We start from the raw sequence: 25,481 nt of genomic DNA, 5'->3' as shown, positions 1-25,481 counted from the left end.
CTACTGTTCTGGCAGTGGGTATTTACCTGCACTTTATTGGAAGCCAATCATTTATTAGTTGAATAAATATAAATGACTTACATTTATCGATATGATAAGTTTGATTTGTGAATCCATATTCATGCCATATTTGAGGATTCTACTTAAATAACTCAGAAAAAGACTTATTTTCCAGTTTTTGTTTACAAGTAACACCTTGTTCAAAACTCACTTTGTCACCCAGTGAAAAAAGTTCAAAATCTTTTACACATGATTCAAAGATGTTGCAGTTTTTCCCAACAACATCACACTTTGACATGACTTTTCACATTTTTCATTGTTTGCCCTACTCTGCTTTCATTCTGTCTGAATATCAGATGCTCATTGTTTCTTAAACAGCCTCGCTGTTTGGTCACAGCTCCCTGCCTGTATGCCCTTTACTGGACTCATCCAAAAAATAAAAAATTCTGACTTTTCTTTTAAGCTCAAATGACACCTTCTGTTTGGAATTACTTACGTCTCATTGCACTTTTGTTCAGCTTTCTTACTACCTAACTTGTTATTTCAAATTCAAGAGGAGGAAATTGAGCCTCCATTTCCAGATGAGTAGGAATTCCAAAGGCAAAGAGGAGGTAAGGAAATGGCAAGAGAAGAGCTATAGAAATGGCAACTCGATAGCCATAGCCAAAACTCATGAGATGACATAGTTCAGTCAGTGTACTCTGAAGTTTCAAGTAATAGGGAAAAATGACGAAGACTGGAAATCAGGCAGAGAGCATAGAGCCATGAATGTAACACCAAGTGCTGACTTAAAACTGCATTAAGACAGTCTTGAGGTTTTTGAGTAGAAAATTTACATAAAAATTGCATTTGAGAAAATGGTGACACCCTGTTCTGTAACACAAACTCATAGTTTCTTTTAGGAGCTCATCCTAAATACAGCTATTGCTAATGTATCATGCCTTACAATTATCTAGGATGAAGTCAGACTCTTTTCTCCGAGGGGAAATGCCAAATGCAATCTGGGCCTCTCAGGGGAACCACTCGATCAACAATGGCCCGTGCATTTTTCCAGTCAATTTAGAAAAAGAAAAACAGAAAAATAAGAATCTGAGCTGTACCCACGTGCCCCAAAGCAACTCCGTGAAAAGTTGTGGAATTGGTGCAATTGATTTACAAAGACAAGAAACCCCACCAGTTCCTCCTCCAAGAAGCACTTCTCGGAATTTCCCCAGCTCATATTCAGAACAAGCCCAAGAACAACTGAAGGAAAGTGCAAACCACAACAGCCGGATGGCCCATGGGGCCCCAGATGAAAGGAACTCCAATCCTTGTTTTCTGTCAAGGCAGCGTGAGATACCTGCACTGGGTCCACATGAGGGAAAGACTTCGGCAGATAGTGTCATGTTCGCCTCTTTGATACCAGAAATCCAAATAGATAGCAGTGTTCAACTTGGCATAAGTCCATGCGAAGCTGGCGAGGATGCCACCAAGAGCCTCTCTACTTTGTGGCTTCAGCAGCCGCAGGTTGGGAAAGTGGTTCCAGATCACCCTGCTAAATCGCATCCTGCTCCTCACGTGAATAATGACAGTGGTTCCTTGGCACAGAGTAGTGGCCCACATAGAAGTTTCAGTTGTGGCTTTGAAAGGACTACAAGGAATGAGAAGCTGGCGACAAAGACTGATGAGTTTAACAGAACTGTATTCAGAACAGACAGAAATTGCCATGCAATTCAGCAAAATCGAAGCTACTCACAGTCATCTGAAGATAGTAAGCACTGTGATACCTTAACGACTCCTGTAGCTGGCACATCAGAAAGCGACAGTGTGACTGATATTCTGAAAACCGGTGCCCGCATGTCTGAACCGGTGGAAAATGTGCTTGATAATCCCACCAAGAAATCCACAACTGGCCTGGTCAGACAAATGCAGGAACACATAAATCCCGGCGGTTACCGGAATGTGCTTCACGGGCATGACTGGAGACCAGGCAATTTATCTGGCCGACCAAGATCCGCCGACCCCAGGTCAAATTACGGTGTTGTGGAAAAGCTGCTGCACACGTATGAGACGTCAAGGGGTCCTGCGTCGCAGTGCTCTAAATGCGTGCGGGAAAATGGGACCGAATGTGACGGTGACGTCAGGGGTAGCGCCACATCGGGTCTGCATTTGGAAGGGCTTCCGATGGAGCGAGTGTCTCAGCCAAGGACAGTTTTGTGTGGAGGACAGCAAGTGAAACGAGGAGTAGATCGGAAAAAGGTGGCAGAGGTAAGAAAGCCAGCTACTTCCTGTGGGAGGGCGGCATCTGTGTTTCACACAGGTTCTGAGTTCGGTTCAGTTGCCTGTTGGTACCAACAGAACGTGGACACATGTCAACATCTTTTTAGCTTCTTGCTCTTCTGTGAATAAGTGTGACTCAACATGAACTTAACATGTACTTTTTAGGACTTAGACCAGCACATTAAAATTTTTTTTTTAAATGAGTAAATGACATCAATATAGTAAGTGGATTTAAGAACTTTGGGAAGATCAAAGATGTACAGTTTATTTTTTTAATTCGGAATATACATTTATAGGATTTAGATCATTTTATTCCTTCAAAGTTTATTTTTTAAGGATATGGAAAATATTCCTTAAAATAACTTTGACTTTGTAGTTATTAAATATTCGTGGTTCTGTCATTCTTAGCATTTAATTCATGTTCTCATAGGATTTGCCACAGAAATGTGAATATTGGTGAAACACGTCATTTCAAACAGTACCTAATAAAGCGCTCCTATCTGCGGAACTAAAACAGTATATGGAAGAAGGTTATTCTTACTTGCCTATATTTTTAGCTTGAAAATTGCCAAAAAGTTAGAATTTAAGTGAATTATTATCTTTTTTTATCCTGTCCATTTAAGAAAGAATACAGTCTTCAATAAGTATAGGAGAAAAAGAGGTCAAAAAATTAATATTTAAAATTAAGAGCTATAAACTCTCCTTTGTGCATGTAAGATTTTCAGAACAGAACTTACAAAAACTTAGGAGATGTTATATTGTTATTGTTAGTCGATGTTATAAAAATCCTACTTTTACACAATATAGTATGTATTTCAAACTGCATTTAAAGTATTTTAGGGCTTTGGGTGTAGTTTAGGGCAGAATACCTGCCTAGTATGCAAAAGATGCTGATTTTGATCCTCAGTACTAAACACACAAAAATAGTTTTAGTGATAATTTGACCAGCTATTCTCCTGCTAGGAATCTTCCCAGAGAGTTAAGGGCATCACAATGCAGTGATCCATGCACACCATGTTTATGGCAGCATAATCCATCATAGCTAAATCGTGGAAGCAGCCTGCATTCTTATAAACGAATGAATGGATGAAGCAAGTGTGGTACATATGGACAGTGGAGGACTACTCCGTCGTAAAGAAGATCAACTTGAGTCCTTTGTAGGAAAAAAAAATGCATGCACCTTCAGACCTAGTGTTAAGTGATGTAGATCAGATACATAATCTTGAATATCACATGGTTTGCCTAGAAACCAAAAACATAAACAGAGAGCAGGATAAAAGGAAAGTAAACGCAGGGAGATAGATATTTCTCAAATCGGAAGGGGATCCGGAGATGGAGGGAGGAGGAAGAAAGAGAGGGAAAGAGAATTTTTAAAAAGGCTTAAGATATTTTATGTACGTGTACAACCTCCTCACCAGGAGTGTAAACATTATGTATTGTTTACATGGACTAATAAAAATAAATGAATAAAAGAAAACTCTTGTGAAATAGTTGCACAGTCAGTGATCCTTAGTTTCTAAAAAAAGGATCACATGAGTCATTTGGTTTGTGTGCTTTTGGGTTGTGATCTCTAAAAGTGTCAATGAGTCAATGATCTGAGGCAAGTGAAAAGTTTCCTCCATAAATATCCCACTAAAAAACATCCATAGTCCCATCACGTTGAAGTTATTTTACTTGGACATTTGACTCGAGTTCATGGTTCTACAAAGAGATCACTAATGTTAAAATTCATGCCATAGTCCATACTAAAATTGGAATTCTTATTAAAACATGCAAGCCTACACATATTAGACAAATACCTTGTTTAGTTTTTAGTGTTTTTCTTGCTTGTAAGTGTCCTAAGACATGGGTCCCATACTTAGGACTGATAATGTATGAAGCCCATTGTTAATGCCTGTGTAGTGAGATTAATGCCTTCTTTTGTGTCCTAGGAATCCACGGCTGTGAAAGCAACACATGGAAAAGGATTTTTGCGTCCTGCTAGGCCAGCAAATCGCCGTCTCCCATCCAGATGGGCATCCAGATCTCCATCGGCGCCCCCTGCCTTGTGGAGAACTGCCCCCAGCTGTACCATTTCTCTCCAGCCTGAAGCACCAACGGTTTAAGTCTGTAGTCTGGGTTGCTGGATTACAAAAGTTCTGATCCTGGCTGCCAGACTGAACATTCTGAGTGTTTACAGCTAGTCCTGTTCTCTTCTGTATCTTTCAAGGTTCCTGGGATGAGCAATTTAAATCTTAACTTACCATCAGTCTTCAGTGTTTTTAAGCTATGGAATAATGATCTCTATGTATTTTGATTTCCTAAATCAGAATTTTTTAATGTCATATTCATTAATCCCCCCCTATGATTTAAGTTGAAACAATGTACAATACTGTATATTCTGACTTTCTTGCAAGTGGCAGATAGCAAGATTATGTGCATGGCCATGTGTTTGTAGGTGCATGTCTTGCAATAGGAAGTACTTGTATGTATTTAGATAAGGAAAACTTATGTGATAGTGTTGACTTTGAAATTATAACATGTACACCTATATACTGTTTGTGTTTATTTAAAGGCTTTGAAGATATACATTGCTATTTATATTTTCTATACCTTTTAATAGGTATCTGCCTAAAAGCATTTGAGGTTCATATATTGATTAACCACTTCCTTGGCCCACACATACATTGAAAAATAAGAATTATACAAATATCCAGCAGTAGGAGTTTTCTAAGTGCTCTTCATGAATAACTTCTTAACCTATTGATGAAGATGACATTGATTTTCTTGTTTATTCTTTTAAATAAGAGTCACAGGTTAACAGATCAGCTTCTAAAGCAAGCATAAAATGTTGATAAAAGTTTTTGTGTATCGTATGGTGGTCTCAAATGGCTTTAACTGTATACTTAATTTTTTGAGCCAGTGTCACGAGGCTGCCTAATGAACAACAGGACTAAATCATGAATTTATTTTGTCAACCTCAGTAAAGAGCATCCCTTAAATGGGATGTAAAAAGGTTAAGTCATGTTGAATTTTTCTTTCTTTGTTAAAATTGTGATCAGCTTTTAGTTTAGCTGCTTTACATGGAGTCATACACGTTTAAAGGTAAGTCATTCTTCCATTCCTGCCTTAACCTTTTCCCTACAATTGTAGAAGAGCTAATTTACTTTGTTTTATTAACAAGCTTATTGCAGTATACAGTCTATTTCTTGTGGTGTGCTATAAAAAACAGTCTTAAACTAAACTTTGGCACCCAGAGTAGCATAAGGAACAGAAATGCGTGTCTTGGCTACAGTTTGCATACAGCGAATGAATAAAATGTATCTTGAGAACTGATATAAATAGGAATATTGAGGGCCTGGAATTTTACATAGAGGATCTTAGAAGAAACTTTTGCTCTATTGTCTCCATTTAAAACAAACTTTGTCGTGGTGTTAGTTACACATTAACTATATGTAGGCTTTTCTTTTTTACCAAAAGGCTTAAGGGATTCTCACATCAAACATAAAGAAGAACCTTCTCCTTGTGATGTTGTAATGACTTACAGGAATTCACTTGGCTATATACTGCCGTGAGGTAAACAATTTGCAAATTTCAGGAAGCCCTAAAAAGCTCAAGGCTGTAGCATGGTGGTGGCTTAATTTGTGCTTTACAATAAGAAGAATTCCAGAAATTAAACCGAATTAAATTTCTAGGATATGAGTTTGGATTGGATGGTAAATAAGGGCTTCAGACCTATTCTTCTAACTCTTGTTTCCATCAAGGGATAGCTTTTTCTACAAGAAATCTGTCAAAGAAAAGTAACCTAGACACAAAGTGGTATCATTCTAATTATGTCCTTTTTCCACCAAAGGGGAGAAGACACTAGGAAGGTGATACCCTGGGGTGTGAAAAGATGGACCAGTTAGGGGAACGTGGCACCCAAGGACTGTGAGAGGTGCCTCTTCTCTCCATCCCTGTGACAGGCAGCTGGACACGATTTGTGGTCCCTGCCTCTACCTACACATCCCGGTACTAAGGATCTCTTCTTTAGAAGATGAAATTCCTGACCTCGACCCCATAATTACTAAGGCAGTATTTCCAAGAGTAGGAACTGAGTTCCTGGGTGTCTCTAATAAAACCAATCCAAACAAAGTAATGCAAAGTATTTGATGAGCAGATAGATTTGGAAGCAATGACACTGACTGATAGCTGAATAGTGGGGTCTTGGGTCATCATTTTCTTCCCCTGACTCTCTTTGTGATCTGTAAACGGACTCATTTTGCCCATTGTTATGATTTTAAGCCCCTTTTGTTATCCAAAAAAAAACAAACAAACAGTGGGACCATTTTAACATCTTATGTTGACTAAAATTGTAGAATACTGGAGCTGAAAAAATAATGAGCACCCTGTCCAAGCCCCTGAATGTAAAACTGAAGAAACCAGTTCTGTGTATTCTTTTAAAATATTTTCTAATTTTGTAATGGAAAACCCTATAAGCAAAAGAGAAATTATCCTTGAAAACATTTTTGATGTATTGTGATTTTTAACTCATCAATTTTCTACTTGAGATGGGCATTTTCTTCCCCACATGCTCTCTTCATGATCCAGTCATTGCTGGATTTAAGGGATTTATTGATGTTTATAAAACCATTTACTCCTATTTGTAGATGTTTTCCTTAGAAGAATTTTGGAAGGACAGTCTTACATTATTTCACAAAGAATTACTGATACCATCTGCTGAACTGATAAAACAGTAAGAATGGCACAGAGAAAGCTTCTTGAGTATCTGTATGTGTGATGTGCACATACCCCACTCTCACAGAAATTCTAGACATTGCCTCATGGCCCAAATATAAAAATGTAGATGATGCTCTGTATAGTTCACCATTTGAAAAAGTATGCACAATCTCCATATGTCTCATATAGAGGTGGTGAGTCTGATGTTTCATTTGGTTGATGTTACCCTAAAACATGGTTTACTTCAATAGCAGTGATTGAACCAGGAACTGTATCATCTGGACCTAAAAGAGTATCTGCTTCCCTAAAAAGATCTGTAAAATTATTTTAGGCACACTTGCTGAAAAGCTACTTGATATTTGAAATCTTCAAACCTTGGCAGTTAAATAAAATAAGTTTGGAAACACCCACTGTGGTATTTGATTACATTGAGAATATTTTTATTTTCCTCCTTTTGAACAGTATATTTTAGAAAAGCTGAGTGTCTTAAGAAGTCTCAATCCAAGTACTTCAAAGATAGCTTTTCCAAAAATACCTCTAAATAATAGAATTTAAGCCAAACCTGCCTGATTCCCTGCTCCAAACTACATACAAGCCCATGTAGTTTCTCACACGGTGATAGTCACTCTGTGTCCATTTAGCTGCCAAATAAATTTAATAAAAGTGTTCTTTGAAAGGAGTGTCCCTTCTGAAATTTGCATTTATGTGAAGAAATTGGTTAAATATTCTAGGCAAACTCAAATTACTAGTATAATACTATTTTGCTTCTAATTCTACATGTTTTTCTTAAATGGCAGAACCCTTTATCAGAATTTAAGGGCCAGGGATGTAGCTCAGTGGTGCTGCGCCTGCCTGGCAAGCTCAAAGGCCTTTTTCAAATGGCTTGATTACTGGAACTGGAAAAAAAATACGAAAAAATTGAAAACTATTTCTTATTCTCACTTAGAAAATATGCATCTTCAAATAATAGGCTTCAGCATGCCAAAAAATGCTTAAAAATCAGAGAGTTCTTCAGGCAAGAGCCAGAGATAACAGCTACTCAGTTATTTTTGATATATAAATTTTTCTTATCATAGGAAATCATTTCTGTTTCTGTGGAAGTAAAGGCCACAAGATCAAAATTAAATCCATATTTCAATGATCTCATGAATCCAGTGACTTAGATTGGCAAATTCTAAAAGAAGAAGAGGGGGAAGACGAAGAAGAGGAGGAGAAGAAGGAAACTCAAGAATCTAGGATGAAGCTTTGGGAAGACTAGGGAAGCACCCAGATCTGGAAGGACCTAGAAGTTACTGGGAACAATCTGGCTGTGTGTCTTGTGTTTGTCCTTGCAGTACTTGGGAGTTGAACCCAGGGCCACTCTGCCACTGAGCTATACCCTCAGCCTTTTCTTGTTACTGAATTTGAGAAAAGTTCATACTACATTCTGCAGACTGGCCTTGCCTGTGCAATCCTGTGTCAGCCTCCTGAGCAGTTGAGATTACAGGTGAGTCTCACCAGGCCTGGCTAACAATCTGGTTTAAAGGCAAGGAGGCAGAGATTGTGTGGCTGTCACGTCACAAGGAAGGCATCTGAGCCCAGCCTCCACACCTGTGTCCCCCGTCCCTGTATGAATCTATGTGCAAGCTTGCACAGTACATTTATATTCTGTGACTTGTGTTTCTTACAGCAAACTTGAAGGCAGGCTTTGTGATTTCTTATTACAAAAAAAATGATAATGAGAATAAGTATTTTTGGAGGTGGTAGGTAGAAAAAGTATCTCTTCTGAATGCTGGCTCAGGCTCTTTCTCCAATATTTTCCCATTGAAAGGGAAGGGGAAGAAAAGAGGCAAAAACTTATTTTTTCACTTTTGTTCTGTTTTATACACAATGTTGGAATTGTTTTGTTTATATTCAGTTTCTTTTGATTCTATGATCTTAAAAATCATCTCTCTTCATTCATATAGTTTTGACAAACTCAAAAGTAAACAAAGCTGTCTATAGAAAAATCTCTTCTACGTTCAGTGCCTGCCCTCTGATTTTATTTAAGTTTTGTACATAGGATGTGACATTGATGGTGAAATCAACAACCAGGTGTGCAATCTACATAGCATCCACTAAATCCTGGCCTTCTTGATCTGACAGAGAGTCTCATGCTGTGTCTCCTTACGCTGCTGTAAAAATATACCTGGCCCTGGGAACTTAGAAAGAACAGAAATTGATCTTTCATGGTTCTGGAGGATAGGAAGTGTAAGACCGAGGACCTGGAAAATTCAGTGTCTGCTGATGACCATTCTTTGTATCCACAATGGTGCCTTATTGCCCTCACGTGGCAGAAGGGCATATGAAAAAGAAAGCCAGAGAAGTAGCCACAATATTTTTTTAAAGGAATGTGCCTAGAGGAATAATAGGGGACAATAGTCTCCATTAAAATTTGTGAGTCACATCATTGATTTTAAAAACTTTTCCTAGGAAAGCTCAGGCTAAGAGAGAGAAGCTGGACCTAGGGTATCACTTTGTTCAAAAGGAAATTGGCCATGTCACCTTTCAAGAAAGTCTCAATGAATTGATGAGGTTTCATGCTCAGCAAAAGCAAAAATAAGTTTCCAGCCAAAGCAGGGCCTGGGAAAAGCACAGCAAGGACTCGAAAGGGACGGGAGTCACACAGGTGGTCATCCTCAAAGGGACTGTGTCATCAAGCAGCGCTGAACATTGCACCCAGGCCCCAGGTAGAAACTAAAGGTCCAGGAAAGAAAAGTGGCTAAAGCCAGATCTGAGATCAAGAAACCCAGACCTAGGAAGGAGCGTGCGGGAAGCCAGGACCTGCAGCTGGGGGAGTAACCACCACCAATCTGACCCTCTAAGTGCCAGGCTGACCTCGGGTATTCTCAGGAACTCCAAGGGAGAGGACACGGAGGAGCTCACACCAGGGGTTGAAGAAGATGTGCAGATGTTGCAGGGCATGAGCCCTCTCTCCTTGCTCCTCATTTATTATTACTTTCTTCTGACTTTAGCCCCAGAACCTGAAACTTCACTAGCGCAACAAGTAAAAGAAGTCATCCATAACTTCATATTAGATAGATGCTAAAAGCAGCATTAGATACCTAGAAGTTAAAAATTATATTTTTCTGCAATACAGATTTAAAATGGACTTAGAATTAAATAGAAAGACCATTTTCCAGAATTTAAGAAATGACACAAAGTTATATGAGGTAGCAGAAGCTACAATACAATGTCAGTAAGGAGGGCCTGAGCCCTGTCTGCAGAGAAGGGAGGAGGGCTTCCTGGAGCCTAGGAAAAAAGATCCTGAGAGCAGGGGTTTCCTGGGTGGACCCAGGGCTGTCCGGCAGCAGAGGCTGGGGTCTGGGAGTAGAGACTTCCTGGCTGCCCGGCTGCACCACTCAGTGAGTCCTACCTGGCTCCCTCAGACGGCTCTGTGTCACCGGAGCCCACCTGCTCTGTCTCAAAGGAACCCCCTAGGTTCTGGGAGACGTTAGAGGCCATGGAATGTTTCCACGAAGTCCTTTCTACTGAGAGAGAAAAGACATCACCACCCAAGGGTCTGTGGTAGTGTCTTGCGATAGACCATTGAAAGGGAAAAAAAATTTTTTTTAATTGGAAAGATTTTAACTTGAAATGTTTGAATGCATAAGCAAACAGGAATCTTGTCTGCTTTGTCCATTGATTATACCAAGCACTTGGAGAACTATGAGCAGATGGAAAATTACATGCATTAATGAAAAATTTTAATACTATATTTGAATCACTTGCTATCAGAAAGAAAATGGTTTATCTCTCTGTGTCCTTCTTTAATCACAGCTGAGCAGAATTTGCTTTTTTCATAGACATGTCCTCACTCGAATTTACATCATGGTGATTTCTCATCATATTTTAAGAGTCTGGGTCCATGGAAAAATGGGCACCGAAGTGAAACTGCTGTTATCTTTGTTGTGCAAAATTTACAAATAATCACAGGTAAAATGAGCAGAACTATTGCTAAAGAGATGAACTTAATGGAGGATTTCAGACCACTGATGGTGGAAATCTTAAGATCATATAACATTTTTAAGGCTTTCTTTTTTATTTCTGGGGAAAATACAGCTGAATGGCTTCTTTTGTGGGGGAGGGAGACCGAGTGCAGGGGGCTGTGCATGTCAAGCACTGGGCTACTTTCCCCCTTCTCGAAGGGCCTGTGTGAAGGGAGAGAAGCAACAGATTTCATGGGCTTCTGTCACGCACAGTTGAAATAAGTTTTCAGAATTTACTTGTCCATAAAATCAACTCAACTCTCCTCAACTCCCACCTTTTAATTCTGCTACAATCTGGTCACACCATTGAAAGTTTTTATATTTTTGTGCGCAGAAGCTATACTTGAAATTTCTTTGTTAAATAAGCCACCTTTGAGAGTCCCAATCGCCCATTAGGCAAGGCAGTGATTCGCCTTTTTAATTCACACTCTAACCACTGCCATAAATTTTTCGTTATTTATTTTTTAAAAAGAAGTCATTCTGATGAGTGAAATCCTAATCAGCATTTCCTCCTCCTGAGCTTTTCTGTTTAGCACTAACTACATGAACTGCCTCCCACTGAATTTATTATGCCCTATTTCCATTCACTTCTACCTTCTCTTTAAATATTTTTCTGGGAGACGTCCTCTTTAACCCAAGTGCATTATTTGATTCCCAAGAGTTTTAGATTTTCCTCTTATCTTTCTGATATTGATGTTTTAATTTTGATTCCACTATAGTCAGAGTATATTCATTCTATGTTCTTTCAGTTGCTTTAAATTTATTGAAATGTGGTTTATGCTCAGGATATGGTCTTTTTCTGGATGAACTGATCTGGATCTAACAACTAGTGCAATGTTGACTAAGAATGGCAAGTGGGAATATCCTCTTTCATTGTTAACCTTTTTTTTTTTTTTCTTTTTTCTTTTTCATACCAGGGATCAAACTCAGGACCTTGAGCTTGCAAGGCAGGTGTGGTGCCACTGAGCTAAATCCGCAGCCCTTTTATTGGTAATCTTAGGGAGAAACATTCAGTGTTTCATCATTACATCTGATATAAGCTGTAGGTTTTACATGGATTGCCTTTATCACTTTGAAAAACTTACGGTTTATTTCAAATTGGCTTTGTGTTTTATCATAAAAAGTGTTTTGTCAAATGCTTTTTTCTGCAACTATTCAAATAATAAACCAGTCTTCCCATGACATATCCCTTTGGGCCAAGTGTATAAATTTCCTTATAAGTTGCTGGCTTGTTTCTCAGCATTTTGTTGAATATTTTTTGTCTGTGTTCACAGTGGACATTTATCCCCAGATTTCTTTTCTGAGATACTTTGTTGAGTATAAGGGTAATGTTGGCTTTTAAGGAGACTTAAATGGTCTTCTCTTCTATTTTTTGAGGGGTTTGTGAAGAATTGGCATCAACCTTTCTTTAAGTCTTTAATAGAATTCCATAGCAAAGTCAGCAGCCAAAAATTTTAAGTAAAAAAAAAATCATCTTTTACAATATAAATCTTCAAGTAAGATTTACATCTGAGATATCTGTGCTGAGCTAATAATTTGTCACCTGTCTTCTATTTCCATTTCAGGAGAATGGATATAGTTCATCTTCCTTTTGTAAAATGTTATGCCTTGTTCCACAAAGAACATCATTTTTTAGGTCATTATTCTGGTTTCAAAGATGTATGTTCTATTTGTAATGTAGGTTTTTCTGGTGGATTCTTACCAGTACTTTGTCAGGATGCAGTTGGAGGAACAGAAATAACATCCAGATTCAAACATGTGACAGCAGGACATTGGTAACAAAGACGCTCAGATATCCGGAAGAACAAAGCAGTGTAGGGGTTTGGGAAGCAAGAGCAAGGAATCATAAGAACGAGGGATCCGAAGCTTCTGGAATTCACCTGACCGCTCACTGTTGACTGATTCCCAAACGTGGAGTGAGGAAGGCATTCTTCAAATGGAGAAGTGGAGCTGCCCTCTGGACGATAGATCAGGAAGCACCAGACCTCCCACACCCTAACCACAGCCACCAACACCATCGCCGAATCTGACACGGAAGCCAGGAGCCCCTCTTTTATCTTGCTTTTTTGGCAGTACCAAGTGAACCCAGAAATATAATTTGTCGTCTCCTGTAACTGGTTACACATAGCAAAATACACAACTCCAAATGGAAAAAACCCAAAATATTTCTGTAGAATTTACTCTAAAATTAAGCATTTGATTATAAATGCCTTAAAGAACAGGAGAAAATGATAAGAGCTGTTACTTGGGGTGATTTTCTGTTTATTCCAATATTTTCAATTTTAAAAAATCATCTCCTAAATGTAGCGGGATCATTTACTTATACCTCTCAGTCAAATCAACAAAGAGAAGTTATAGCTTAACTTGGCAAAAGGCACTACATATAAATGTAAAACTACTAGTAAAAGAATAAAGAAGTTTTTTTACACTGTACCCAGAGTATTAACTTATTCATGTAAAACAAGCACAAGGAAAATGACTCACTCTAAAAGTACTGAATCTTTTCCAAAGGCAGGGAGAAGAATGGGAGATTTATAAACCATTGAGGATTATTCTTTAACTATATTCCCATCTGCACCTTAACAAAGGATCTCTAACTCAGATCATTCTAAAATAATTAACAAATCATATGTATATGTATACATACCTAATATTTCTTTTCTATCTATAATTTATTCTTTAAGATATTTGTGACTTGTTAAAGCTTTCAAAATTATTTCAATTGAAAATTCATTTTTAAGAGGGCAAAATATGTTAGGAGCAAAATATAAGTGGAATCTTATCTTTTAAAATGTTTATTTTCCTTGAGAGTTCTACTTTGTGTTTATAAAGAGTCAGGAGAGATGTTCCGCATACAAAGAAGGATGACTTACAAGAGATTATAATGAAGTGACTGGATTTCCTGGATTTAGTCTAGAATCTGAGAAAAAGCCCTTGGGTCTCATAAAAGTACAACGAAAAGGCAGATCTGGTCCAAGTCTGACACCACTGTCATCTTCCACAAATTCAGACATTCCGTGCCACGCACTGACACACACATGCAATGATATGCACAATATGTACCCCAGAGAAAAGTAAACTGGGTGTCCTGGAGAAACTCTAGCATGGAAAACAACAGCTCATTAACCTGTGTCAGCTGTCGGGACACGTCAGGGCAGGCCATCAAAAGGGAGGAGATCTCTTTTGATACCAGCCATCTTTCCACTGTGTGTTGGTGCAGTGAGAAGAGAATGACTACGTGATTTGACCAAGTCACAAAAGAAGCTTCCTTTTCAATGCCTGGGACACTGAAAGCCTGTTGCAAAGGAGGAACCCCAGAGTTCAGACACTGCTATCAGCTTGCTTTTGTTACACTGACTCACAACCAGTGGTCACTGGCATGCTAAATGGGAGGGAAATGTCAGCCTTCTTGTAGTCTTTCCCTCATAGTCTCAACTGGAATAGTCAGGGAAATCAGAAAGGAAATTCACAGGAGCGTTTTAGAACACACGCTAGCAAACAGACACCTACTTCTTGACTATAAGGGAAAACATTAATCTAGAATGCCAGTGTGAGACCAAAGTAAAAGGGGCCTAGGAGCCAGTGCTCTGACCCCCTCCCATTGTAGCCGTAGCCCTGACCTTTGTTCAAACCCTGGCTTAGGAATGTAAGGCAGTCTTGTACTGGTTGAAGTCCGGATCATGATTAACGTGTAAGTTAGTGGTTCTAGACTATGAGATAAAATCTATACCATACACAGAGACGCCAAGTTAATTGTCGAACTGTTTGCTCATCCTGAATGTCTTGGTGGCCTTTGAAACATCCTATAGGCATCTGTTAATCATCAATGTGTGACTGCCGAGTATGTGACTGCTGACCATCCGCCATGGTCAGCAGAACCCTGAACCCCTGCCCCCCTGCCCACCTGCTATCCCCTACCTACCTGCCTTTAAAAACTGTGCTAACCCCTGAGCGGGCACCTCTCCGAGCTACTTGATTCCGAGAATGCCGTCTGGCCAGACTAATAAAGATCTGTTTACCGTCTAGCCTGGTGTGTTCCTTCCTGGGTGACTCTCGTTCCTCCGTGGAGCTCCCGGAGCCTCGCTGAGCTATAAGACTCAGCATCATGAAGGCCTTTTTGGCTGTTCATGCTCGGCGGAGTGGAAGTGAGACTTTAAGTCTTACACCAAAAAAGAAAAAAAAAAAGAATATCACTTTCATACAGCAAAGAATTTTCACATTTTCTTATCAAAATGTTCTTGGCAACAAATACAAGAAAAAATATTTAAATACATAAGTAGCCTTTGTTTTATTTTGTTTCACTTTAAAATAATTTTTATCTTTAGTGTAATTTTTCCAATGGAAAGACCAACTTACTTTTCCCCTACTGAATAAGGAAATAGCTTTTTTATCTTATAAATAAATGTATTTCTATTAATCTAAATTATGTAGGTATTATTTGCTAATTGCATTGTATTTAACCTGTTAGCTTATTTTAAGTATTTTAAGTGAGTAATTCATTCTACTCATGAAGAAATTACTATCTTTAAAGAAAACAATTCTGATAATCATAATCATGATGACTGCACATATAAGGTTGCCACATTTAACAATTATAAATATACAATGTTCAGAGAGTTTTGATATTTTGTTAGATAACATAATAAAAGTTTTAGTATAAGTATATCCAAGTTTTGGGTTTAAATGGCTATATACTTACCTACCTATCTCTGTGTAAACAATCAATAAATCTATTGATTACTAACCAATAAACCACTACTCCACACCATAGACATTCGCCATCCCAGATTCTTTTAACTGGGCACTGTCTATTCTTTTTTTCTTATAGCTTCAGGGTGTAAGGTTGTAAGTAAGGTTGCTATGGTAAAATTGTACCCTAAAAACACCATTCTTAAAAAATCTGAAACTCTAATTTGGTGTTCTGTATTTTACCTGTCAATCCTGTGCATCCAGTTTTGCCTAAAATAGTCCTGGTTGGCTCTCAACTTCTGAGTAATTATTAACCCCAAATTTCACTCTCAGAAGTGTCCTAAATTTGACTGTTAAATTATTCAAGTCTATGTACACATCCTGTAAAAAATGCAGCCCAAAACTCTCCCAGGAAGATTAGAGAACAAAGTAAAGAATGACTTTTTTAAAAAAATTTTTAAACCAGAAATTAAAAACCAAAGGAAGAGCCAATGATAAAATGACTGTTTTGAACATCACAGATCGCTTCAAACTGAGTTCTGTGAGACACTAGTGGAGCTGCTAGCTATAGCACCGGGGCCCTAATCTGTTTTCTAGGCTGAAAATCCTGCCATGTACAGCTCAAAAGAAAAAAATAGAAGTGTCAAGTCAAAAGAATTTGAAGCAAAATGGGATATACTGAGTAAGACAAAGCAATAAAGTAATTATTCACTTATTGTTAACAAAAATATAAATCAATTATGAAAATATGTACTAATATAAGATATACTATAAGCAAAATGAAGGTTATTATATAATTTTGAAATGTTTGGATTAAAAATATAATGAAAAACAACCCAGAAATCTTCCTCATAAAGGTGGTAATAGAAAATGCTTTTGTTATTGCATAAACATTAAATCAAAATGTCGCACACAACAGGTAATCCACAAAATGATTATGAGAAATGAATATTTCCCTGAGCACTACGTGTAAAACCACTCAGAAAGCAATATTTTTAGTCCTTCTTTTGAATCCATGGCTATTTACAGGACCAATTAGAAAAGTAATATTTTTAATCCTTCATGTACAGCTGACAGGAAGCCTAGCTGAACTTTTGCCCAACTGATACTTCACTTGCATAAGGGAAAAGCCAGTCTAGGAACTTCAGAGTCGGGGCCTCTTTGAGCCTGTTCACCAGCCTGCCTTCTCCCTTAAGAGAGACCCTCTCATGCCTTCAATACATTCACATTTTCTCTGCTTTTTCTGTGTGTCTCATCCAATTCTTTGCTCAGGACACCAAGAATCTGGAAAGAACCCCCACTAGATGCACCACTGCTAACAAAATGATCTACAAAAATATAAGGAGAGATGCCAAAAGGCCAATAGGACCATATCTAAGTATAGATACTATGGAGTTGTCGTGACTTTACTGAAGATTTTGTTAAGGTCATGCAAGATTGAAAATAAAAGGAGAAAATAAAAGAAATTTTCCTCCCCTTCTTTGTCCCAGAACTTGCACTTTATAGAAAACTTGCAAGTGTTTTCTCCTCTCTTTGAAATGTATTTAAGTCCTTCTATATATAAAAGAACCTGCAAAATCAACTCCTTGGAATGCAAACATCTCAGGAGATTAGAATTTCTATGTCCAGCTTGGGTGGGGAGGGAGTGGGCAGGACTCTAACTCAGTGGTCTCTTGGCTCTAAATTGCAAATCAAATCTACCTTCTGTCCTAAAAATAGGTCCCTTTTCCCTTAGGATAAGGTCATTTTACTGACACAGATGGTGACCCAGGTCCAGTTTCCAGGTAAAGTTAAAATGTTGCTGTTTTTCCCTTTTAAGGGAGAGCCCATCCTCCTCTTTCCTCGTGGAGCATCCCTAATAAATAGCAGGTAGCCAAGACAAAACAAAAAGCAGCACGGGGAGGGGGGGCTTCAGTGGACTTCAACTGCACCAAGCCTTAATGAGCACTTGTGACACTATTATACTCATGTAGAGAAACAGGTTGTTCAAACTCTTGTGAATAACTGAAAAATGGCTTTCTGAATCCTCTAGCTATTGAGTTACAAACTCTCCTTGTTTGGCTCCAGGTGGTCAGGCTTGCCCCAGGTACCTACTAAAGAAAGCCCTGGACACTCCAGAAACCCAAGTCTTGAAGAGATTCCTGATGTCCAGTGATTTCTGGAGTAGAAAGTAGGTCCCTAAAACAAAGTGTCTTTTCTCTTCTCCCTGCTACATCTCCAGATTTTCCAGTTTACAGATGTTTGAAGGCACCAATTCAAGCCACTATGTCTTGATACACAGCTAACTCCTGGTAGCTGAATTGCGGTCAGTGCGCAGTCAGAAAGGCTAGAGCTGCTTCCTATGTTTAAAGGTGAAAGTGTAGAACAGTTAACATTTGATACAGTTGAGCATTGGTTTTCCAGTAGATGAAAAGCAGGAGCATGCAGTTTTTTCTAATGTATAGAATGCTGTTTCTTTTTGTCACAGTGGTTCTGTTTTAAATGGCCTCGGTTCTTACCTGTAATTGACAATGATAACAACAAGAATTAGGTGCTATCCTCACATCATATCAACCAACAAATATGATGTTAAACATGAGGTAAGCAAGAAGCAGTTCATCACTGAATTAAATCCAGTCCATTGAATAACAAATATTTTATCACATAGAGTATAAAGGAGTTTTGGCTAAGTATATCGAGGAAAGAAAATATAAGAATTACATTTCACTTTTTAAAATTTTAGGGTATAGAGAAAGCTATTTCTGCATAAAATGGTAACTAATACAAACAATACACAGTGGTGCTGTGAACAGAGATTATAATGCTATACCTAAAACTGCTATACCTAAAACTGCTATAACATTTTTAGTTTACAAAATTTAACACTCACTGCAACTCTTTGAATTTGGTATTAGTGCCACAGTTCAGTGGATGAGGAAACTGGGATTTAGTGCCTGCACTTGCATAAAATTTTATGGCTGTTAAAATTAAGATCTGAAGATAAAAAGAAATATGATCTAATACCAAACCCATGATTTTGAGTATTCCAGGAAATAAAATGTCCAGAAGATCAGACTTTGGAGCATGGCCTGACCGAGGAGCATTTGTGAAAGATGCTGGATTTGAGTGGGCCAAGGAACATAGGTCATGCCAACTGTTGGGGAAGTTTTTTAGCAAAGGCATTGTGATGGGAATTCCTGAGGCCTCCATTGTAATCCCAACAGTGATAGGACCAGCTTGCCTGGAAGGAAGACTGTCGTGAGGCTAGAATGGTAAGGATAAAGTGCTTTTACTTTATTCCCTAAAACAATTACTAATTTTAAAAAAATGGGAACAAGAGAATTCTGACATTTTGTCATTGAAGAAAATACTAGACTTCACTAAGGTAGATGAGTTGGAAGCATTTCTATTTTTCAATAGGTTACTCTCAGGAACCTGAGACTGCATATTATGACAAAACAAATGTTCAAACCACAAATCCGGGCAAAAATGCTACAGGTATCATTGGCCTGTAAAAAACTACACAGGGCCAGGGATTTAGCTCAGTGGTGCCACCATCTTCCTTGCAAGCGCAAGGTCCTTAGTTCAATCCCTGGTACCAAAAACTATACACAAATTCTTAAGTTTTATTGGCAGCTCAGGAATATTGACTTATGCTAGCTGTTCCTGTCGAACAAAATCCAGAAATTCTAAGATCCATTTTTTTTGCGGGAGGGTAAGTGTCTAGATTTAAAGACCTTGAGTGTTTTCTATGCAGAGTCTTGTTTCTTAAAAGCCTTGAGATGTCCCTGAAGCGGGCAGAAGAATGACTCGAAGAAGTGAATGGTCCAACAGTGAAATGCGTGAGGCAGCTGCACCTATGAAGAGGTCAGCTCTTTGGTTAGTGAACATTCTCTCCTTGGCTTTCTTTCCAGATGAGAGATGAAACAGTCATCTTCCATCTTCGTGAGGTGACACAAGAAAGGCCTACACTACAAGTGTTTTGTTTTGTTTTTTCAAAAAACCTTCCTTGGGCCATCTTCTAAAATTCTGTCAATTAAGCATCAGGAGACTCTTCATATGAAAGAGTTGATAAATTACTCTTGTGAATACTCAGTCCATTACCTTTAGAACAATATACAGAAAGAAGATATACTAAGATGAATAAAATTAAATGGCACTCTAAATATGTTTAAAGAATTAGAGCTAAACACTGAGGCATTATGATAGAAAGATGCCCTGTCTGTTATTCCTTTCCTTTTAATCTTTGGTTCCATATTTCTTTTTGTTTTAATGGAATGGAGATATATTTAAAACAACAATCTAAACATATAATCCTAATTTGATTTTAAAAAGCAGAATCTATAAACATATTATATTCTGATGGTAAAAGCAGATGTCTTATCTTTCATGCACAAACATGGGATTCATGCATCCTCCATCGGGCATGTGGCTAAAACGTGGTGGTAGAGTTGGTATTTGTCCTTCCATACTCTGTGACCGTGGGACTTCTGGGCAGCTGTGCGCACTGAGGGAAGAGCTGGCTGGGATTCAGAGCTTCCTGCCCACACTGGAAGTGACAGGAAGGCATGGGCAGTGGGACCTAATCATTGGCAGGTGCAGGATGATCTATTTATCTCCCTTGCTACTCCTACTCGTGTGGAAATCAGCTTCCTCTCAAGAGCAAACCAACAGCATTTTCATTAACAACAAATACGGTTTCTTGGCTTCAGTCACTTTCTCTAAATAATACAGTGCACAATTGTCAGAGGAAGGTGCAGAATCCCAAGACTGTAACCCAAGCCTTCCACAGCCCAGCCTTGTCATTCCCTGCATTCCAGTCTATGGACTTCAGCCAAACTGAACTGCTCTTTACTACTTTTGTGCCCATGCTATTTGCTGCACCTAAATCATGCCCAGTGTGAAGCAATAAAATAAAGGTAAAAGCAAGAACTCAGAAAGATATGCCCTGGTTACTTTGGTCAGATCTCTTCATTGTTCTGTTTCCTCAATGCTACTACATTCTTCATAGAATTTATTTTACATCAAATTGATGAAATATGTGAAATCCCTGTAGATAATAAGAAGACACAATCATTTATAAATGTTTGTTTGATAGAAAGGGAAAAGGTAATTTATTTTACATCAAATTGACGACATATGTGAAAGCCCTGTCGATAATAAGAAGACACATTTATAAGTGTTTGTTTGATGGAAAGGGAAAAGGTCGAGGACAATCATGGAAAGAATCCAGGAAGATGTTCAGGAATAGGAAAGCCCAGCACAAGGCTGTCCTGGGTGGAAGGGTTCTATGGACCCCTAAGGATTCACTCCTCCAAATGTACCTGGTCATGTGTTGGACAGAAAGTGAACCCTCTAAGCCCTAACATTCATGGAACTTCAGCAAACATACAAATGAGGACTGGTATTCCCATATATCAACTAGCAACAAAGTGATATGAAACTGTAGTTTACATATGCCTGAAAGTCTGCAAATACCAAAGATCATGGAATTCAATTACTGTTATGATTGTGTTCAATTAATAGAGGTGGTGTGATAAGTCATATAATAAAGATAAATATAATTAATAAATCATAATTTATTTTTCCATTTCTTGATTTTTCACATCTTTTACAATATACTGTATGTCTTAAAAACAAACACATTTTTGAAGGCTTCCTACCAAAAAACAAAAAAAGTAAAATATTTCATTAATAATTTTGTATTGGTTGTATACTGAGGCAATAATTTTGGGATAAAAACTTTGCATAGGTATACTTACTTTTATATATTTTAAATAAAACTCAACTCCTACAGTGAGCAGTGTGAAGCAATTTATTTTTTGGTACCAGGGATCGAACTTGGGTCTTTGTGCTTGCAAGGCAGGCAGCAGAACCACTTAGCTAAATCCCTGGCCCAAGCAAGTTTGAAACATTCCCTCTTCTCATTTTGTTTCTAAAGTAAGGAACAAGAGAGAACATTCCTAGTGATCACTGCTCCTTCAAATACTCCTCATCAGACGCCACATGAATGGGTTCTGGGACAAGGGCTGGAGTTCAAGCACCTAGATCAGTCAAAGATCACAATGGCTGCGCTGGATACTTTCTCCCTGTCTGTAGAGCCTCACTGGGAGGCTGATGTCTAGACTGTGCCTGGAGAGCCATTCAACACAAACCAGTGGGGAAAAATCTCTTCACCATTAGAGTCAGACTACAGCTCTCTGAGGCTCAATGTCATCTTGCCATGAGCCAATTACGGCTTGGGGAACATAATTCCATTTTGTCTCCTGTCACAAGTTGAGGCCTCAATGGTCCTGTGATACTGTGACCCTCAAAGGAAAGATTGCATCAGCTCAAGATTTCCTGGTTCTTTGAGAATTGAGTAGCAATAAAAAGAAAAAACAAAAAAACAAAGAGAAAGGCTTCACCTGGAGGAAATACAGGTCTTTTATTAGCCTGCTATCTTGTCCCACCTACTATTGTAAGAAAGTTCTCTTTAGTGCCCTCATCAACCCAATGCCCTCATGACCTAAAATTCCCCTCAACCCAGGATCCCCACAGCTTCAGCCCCCTAAGTCACCTGATGCTCCCTCCAGTTACTGTGTGCACCCAGTAAATGATAGCCAGCTTGGAGAGTTTCTGTCTTTCCCACTCTGAGGCACTGACATCGTGGCCCCCATGTACTCGGAAATCATGCAGGTATCTATTTCCTTTTTCTTTAGCCCTCACCAGCCCCCTTTCTAGGCATCCGAGAATTGCTCGCCCTCCATGCATAACCACGCAGGCCTGGAGGTGTGGGGAATTCCAAATTCAAATTGTCCCTGTAACAGGAGGAGTATTCAGCTCCTGGAAAGCACAAGATCTCTGGAATCCAGAAAACCACACTAAGAAAAACTTCCTTCTTCACAGAAAACTGAAATACTGAAAAGATTTTCTTTCTTATCAAAAGTCCCCCAAAATAAAGTTCAACAGCATTCAAACCACTGTCCATAAATATTGTCTTTCATCCTTTATATAAGTTCCTGGGTAAAATCAGGGACATCAGGCCACCGCCATTGCTCCAGCATCAGGAGAGTCTGCTTAGCTGCACTCTCCCCTGCCAGTGCCACTGCTGCCATCACTCCAGAGCCTGAAACCCCCGAACCCCCAAACACCCACCCCATGCACGTGCCCTCAGATCTCCTGATTGGGCTACTCTTTGGACCCACTCTGCAGAGGCATAGGTGGTCATAAAGGGTATTTTTCTGAGCTCCCAACTTTGAACATCTTTAAAGATTAGGCAAAGGAAACCTGCAGTAGAACTGTGTGGAGTTCAACCCTTCAAGAAGTCAGGGGACTCAATCTGGGCCTTGCATCCCGAGGTCAGTCTGTGTCGTGGGGTTCTTCCATCAGCTAGCTGAGATCAGGGGACTTTGTTCTGCGCATGGCTGCACATGTTGTATATTATGACAGCAGAGATATAGTCTGAAAGACTATATATAGTCCTTCAAATTCATTTTTTTCTTTCTTTTTATCATTCCACTCTGCAAATTCTTTCTTTTTTCTGTGCTCTTTCTCCAACTCAGTCTCTTGCTCCACCATATAATCCCTCTTCTCCCTTTCTGTTACTGCTCCTGGAATAACTCAGATTTCTTCTTTTATCATTTTTTACTCTTTTCTTATCTTCTTTTCTTCTGTCATTCTACCTCACTCAAGGGTCAATAGTTTCAAGGGAAAGAGAGCCCCTATTACTGTTAAGGAGATATACTCTTGTCCTTATACTTCTACTCTGTCTATCGCTTTTGAATTTAACACTTTCCTAAAGATTGTGTGGTCATTTCATGCCCTCTGGCCTCACTTGAAACCTTCTCTAACTCTTACTTAACTACTCCTCTAGTCCTATCTCTAAGGCCCCATCCTAAATGGTAAATATCCTATATTGAAAAATTTATTCACTGCAAACATATTTTGGGCTGCTTCTTGATTTTAATTTAATTTACATGGTTTGAAGGTGATAGACTAGTGACTACCACAAGTGGTCAATTTGTAAATTGTGCTTGATCATATGGTGGTGCTGGTTGTATCAATTGGGATAAAGAATTGTGATTGATTCAATGAGCTGTTTTCTCTGTTACTATGAAAATGAGAATGTCTATAAGTGATTAGAGACTGAAAATCTACAGCGCAACTATATAAGGAAGATTTAAGTAATAACCCAGGAAATAAACCAAGGACAACACAACAACAAAAATAAAAAATGAGAAAACACTTAATCAAGACCCAAAGACAGACTTCCAGTTCACGAATGGCAAATAGTAGGGCAAATGAGGATGAAAAGTCTGATAGTGAACCACTAGGACACTCTGAACTCACAGCACAGGAAGTAACAAAACAGATCAATCATGCTCTAGAAAAATTCAAAACAGAAATAATTTCCCAGACAACCATAGAGATGGTGAGAAAAATGAAAGTCATGATTCGAGACTCTAGAACAGAAACTGGCAAAAAAGAAAAAGAGATGGGCTCAGGACCATGATAGAAGCCATGAAGGCCCAGCATAAGAAAGAAATGGAAACAATGAATGCCCAACAGAGGGAAGAAATGGAATCCATAAAATAGATTCAAACAGATATCCAGGAGATTAAAAACTCCATTGAAAGTGTTTGCAACAGAATAAAAGAATGCGAAGATAGAATTTCATATATAGAAGATAAGATTGTAGTCAGTGACCATGAAAAGAGAGGTCTCTTAAAAACAGTAGGAAATCATGACAAATCGATCCAACAGCTCCTAGACAATGCAAAGAAGAATAACAAAAGACTGATAGGAATCCATGAAGTAGCAGGAGAAAATACAATGACTTTAAAAAGCTGTTCACAGAATTAATGAAAGAAAACTTTCAAAAGAGAGGGGAAGAATTTGACATACAGATAAGTGAGGCATATCAGACTCCAACTAGCCACCATCAAAAACAATCTACACCTAGACATGTAATAATCAAGATCCCAGATATCCAACAGAAGAACAAAATACTACAAGCAGTAAGAGAAAAGAAACAAATCACATGCAAAGGAAAGCCCATCAGAATCACAGCAGACTTTTCAACACAAACCCTTAGGTCAAAGAGAGCCTGGAGTGAGGTATTTCAAGTCCTAAAAGAAAACAACCTCCAACCTAGACTGACGTATCCTGCAAAACTCTCTTTCAAAATGGATGGGGAAATAAGATACTTCCATGACAAAGAACACTGAGAAACTTCATGCGTACCAAACCAGCACTAGAAGGAATTCTAAACAATATCCCAGAAAAAGACAATGAAGGTAACAACACAATGAGACTCAATAGAGCAAAACAAATAGGCAAGACAAGAAACTAAAAGAAGACAAAAAAGCAAAAAGGATCAACAAAAGGGCAATAACATGACAATAATAAGTCAGTACATATCAGTTATAACCATCAATGTTAGTGGCCTCAATTCACCAATCAAGAGAAATAGACTGGCAGAATGGGTTGAGAAGCAAAATCCAACAATATGTTGTACACCAGAAACACACCTCATGCAAAAAGAAGCTCATAGACTGAAAGTGAAAGGATGGAAAACAATTCTCCATGCGTCAGGAGCCCAGAAAAAAGCAGGGGTAGCTATCTTATTCACAGGCAAAGTAAATTTCAAACCAAAAATGATTACAAGAGACAAAGAGGGACACTATATCCCTGGAAAGGGAATAATTCAAGAGGAAGAGGTGACAATCATAAACATATATGCACCAAATATTAATTCCCCCAACTATATAAAAGAAATATCAAGAAACATGAAAAACCAAATAAGCACTAATACAATTGTAGTGGGGAATCTAAATTCTACACTTTCACAAATATGCAGATCATCTA

At 38.5% G+C, this 25,481-nt stretch overlaps 1 protein-coding gene across 7 annotated transcripts in view; it reads left to right on the top strand.

The window, feature by feature from the left end:
• Positions 1 to 7,381, top strand: part of Kiaa0408 (KIAA0408 ortholog) — a 32,118-nt gene extending 24,737 nt beyond the window's left edge. For all 7 annotated transcript variants that reach the window (XM_010625740.2, XM_010625735.2, XM_033763222.1 and 4 more), the window contains 2 exons: positions 957 to 2,247; positions 4,191 to 7,381. In XM_010625740.2, the coding sequence (XP_010624042.1) occupies positions 957 to 2,247; positions 4,191 to 4,364 (1,465 nt within the window). In that variant the 3' untranslated portion in view covers positions 4,365 to 7,381. The remainder of the gene's footprint in view (positions 1 to 956; positions 2,248 to 4,190) is intronic.
• Positions 7,382 to 25,481: the final 18,100 nt, after the last annotated feature.

Source organism: Fukomys damarensis, unplaced genomic scaffold (genome assembly GCF_012274545.1).
Source record: "Fukomys damarensis isolate Sample0158 unplaced genomic scaffold, DMR_v1.0_HiC HiC_scaffold_14, whole genome shotgun sequence".
Lineage (NCBI taxonomy): Eukaryota > Metazoa > Chordata > Mammalia > Rodentia > Bathyergidae > Fukomys > Fukomys damarensis.
The sequence above is the reverse complement of the archived record's forward strand: the minus strand, read 5'-3'. Positions and strand labels throughout refer to the sequence as shown.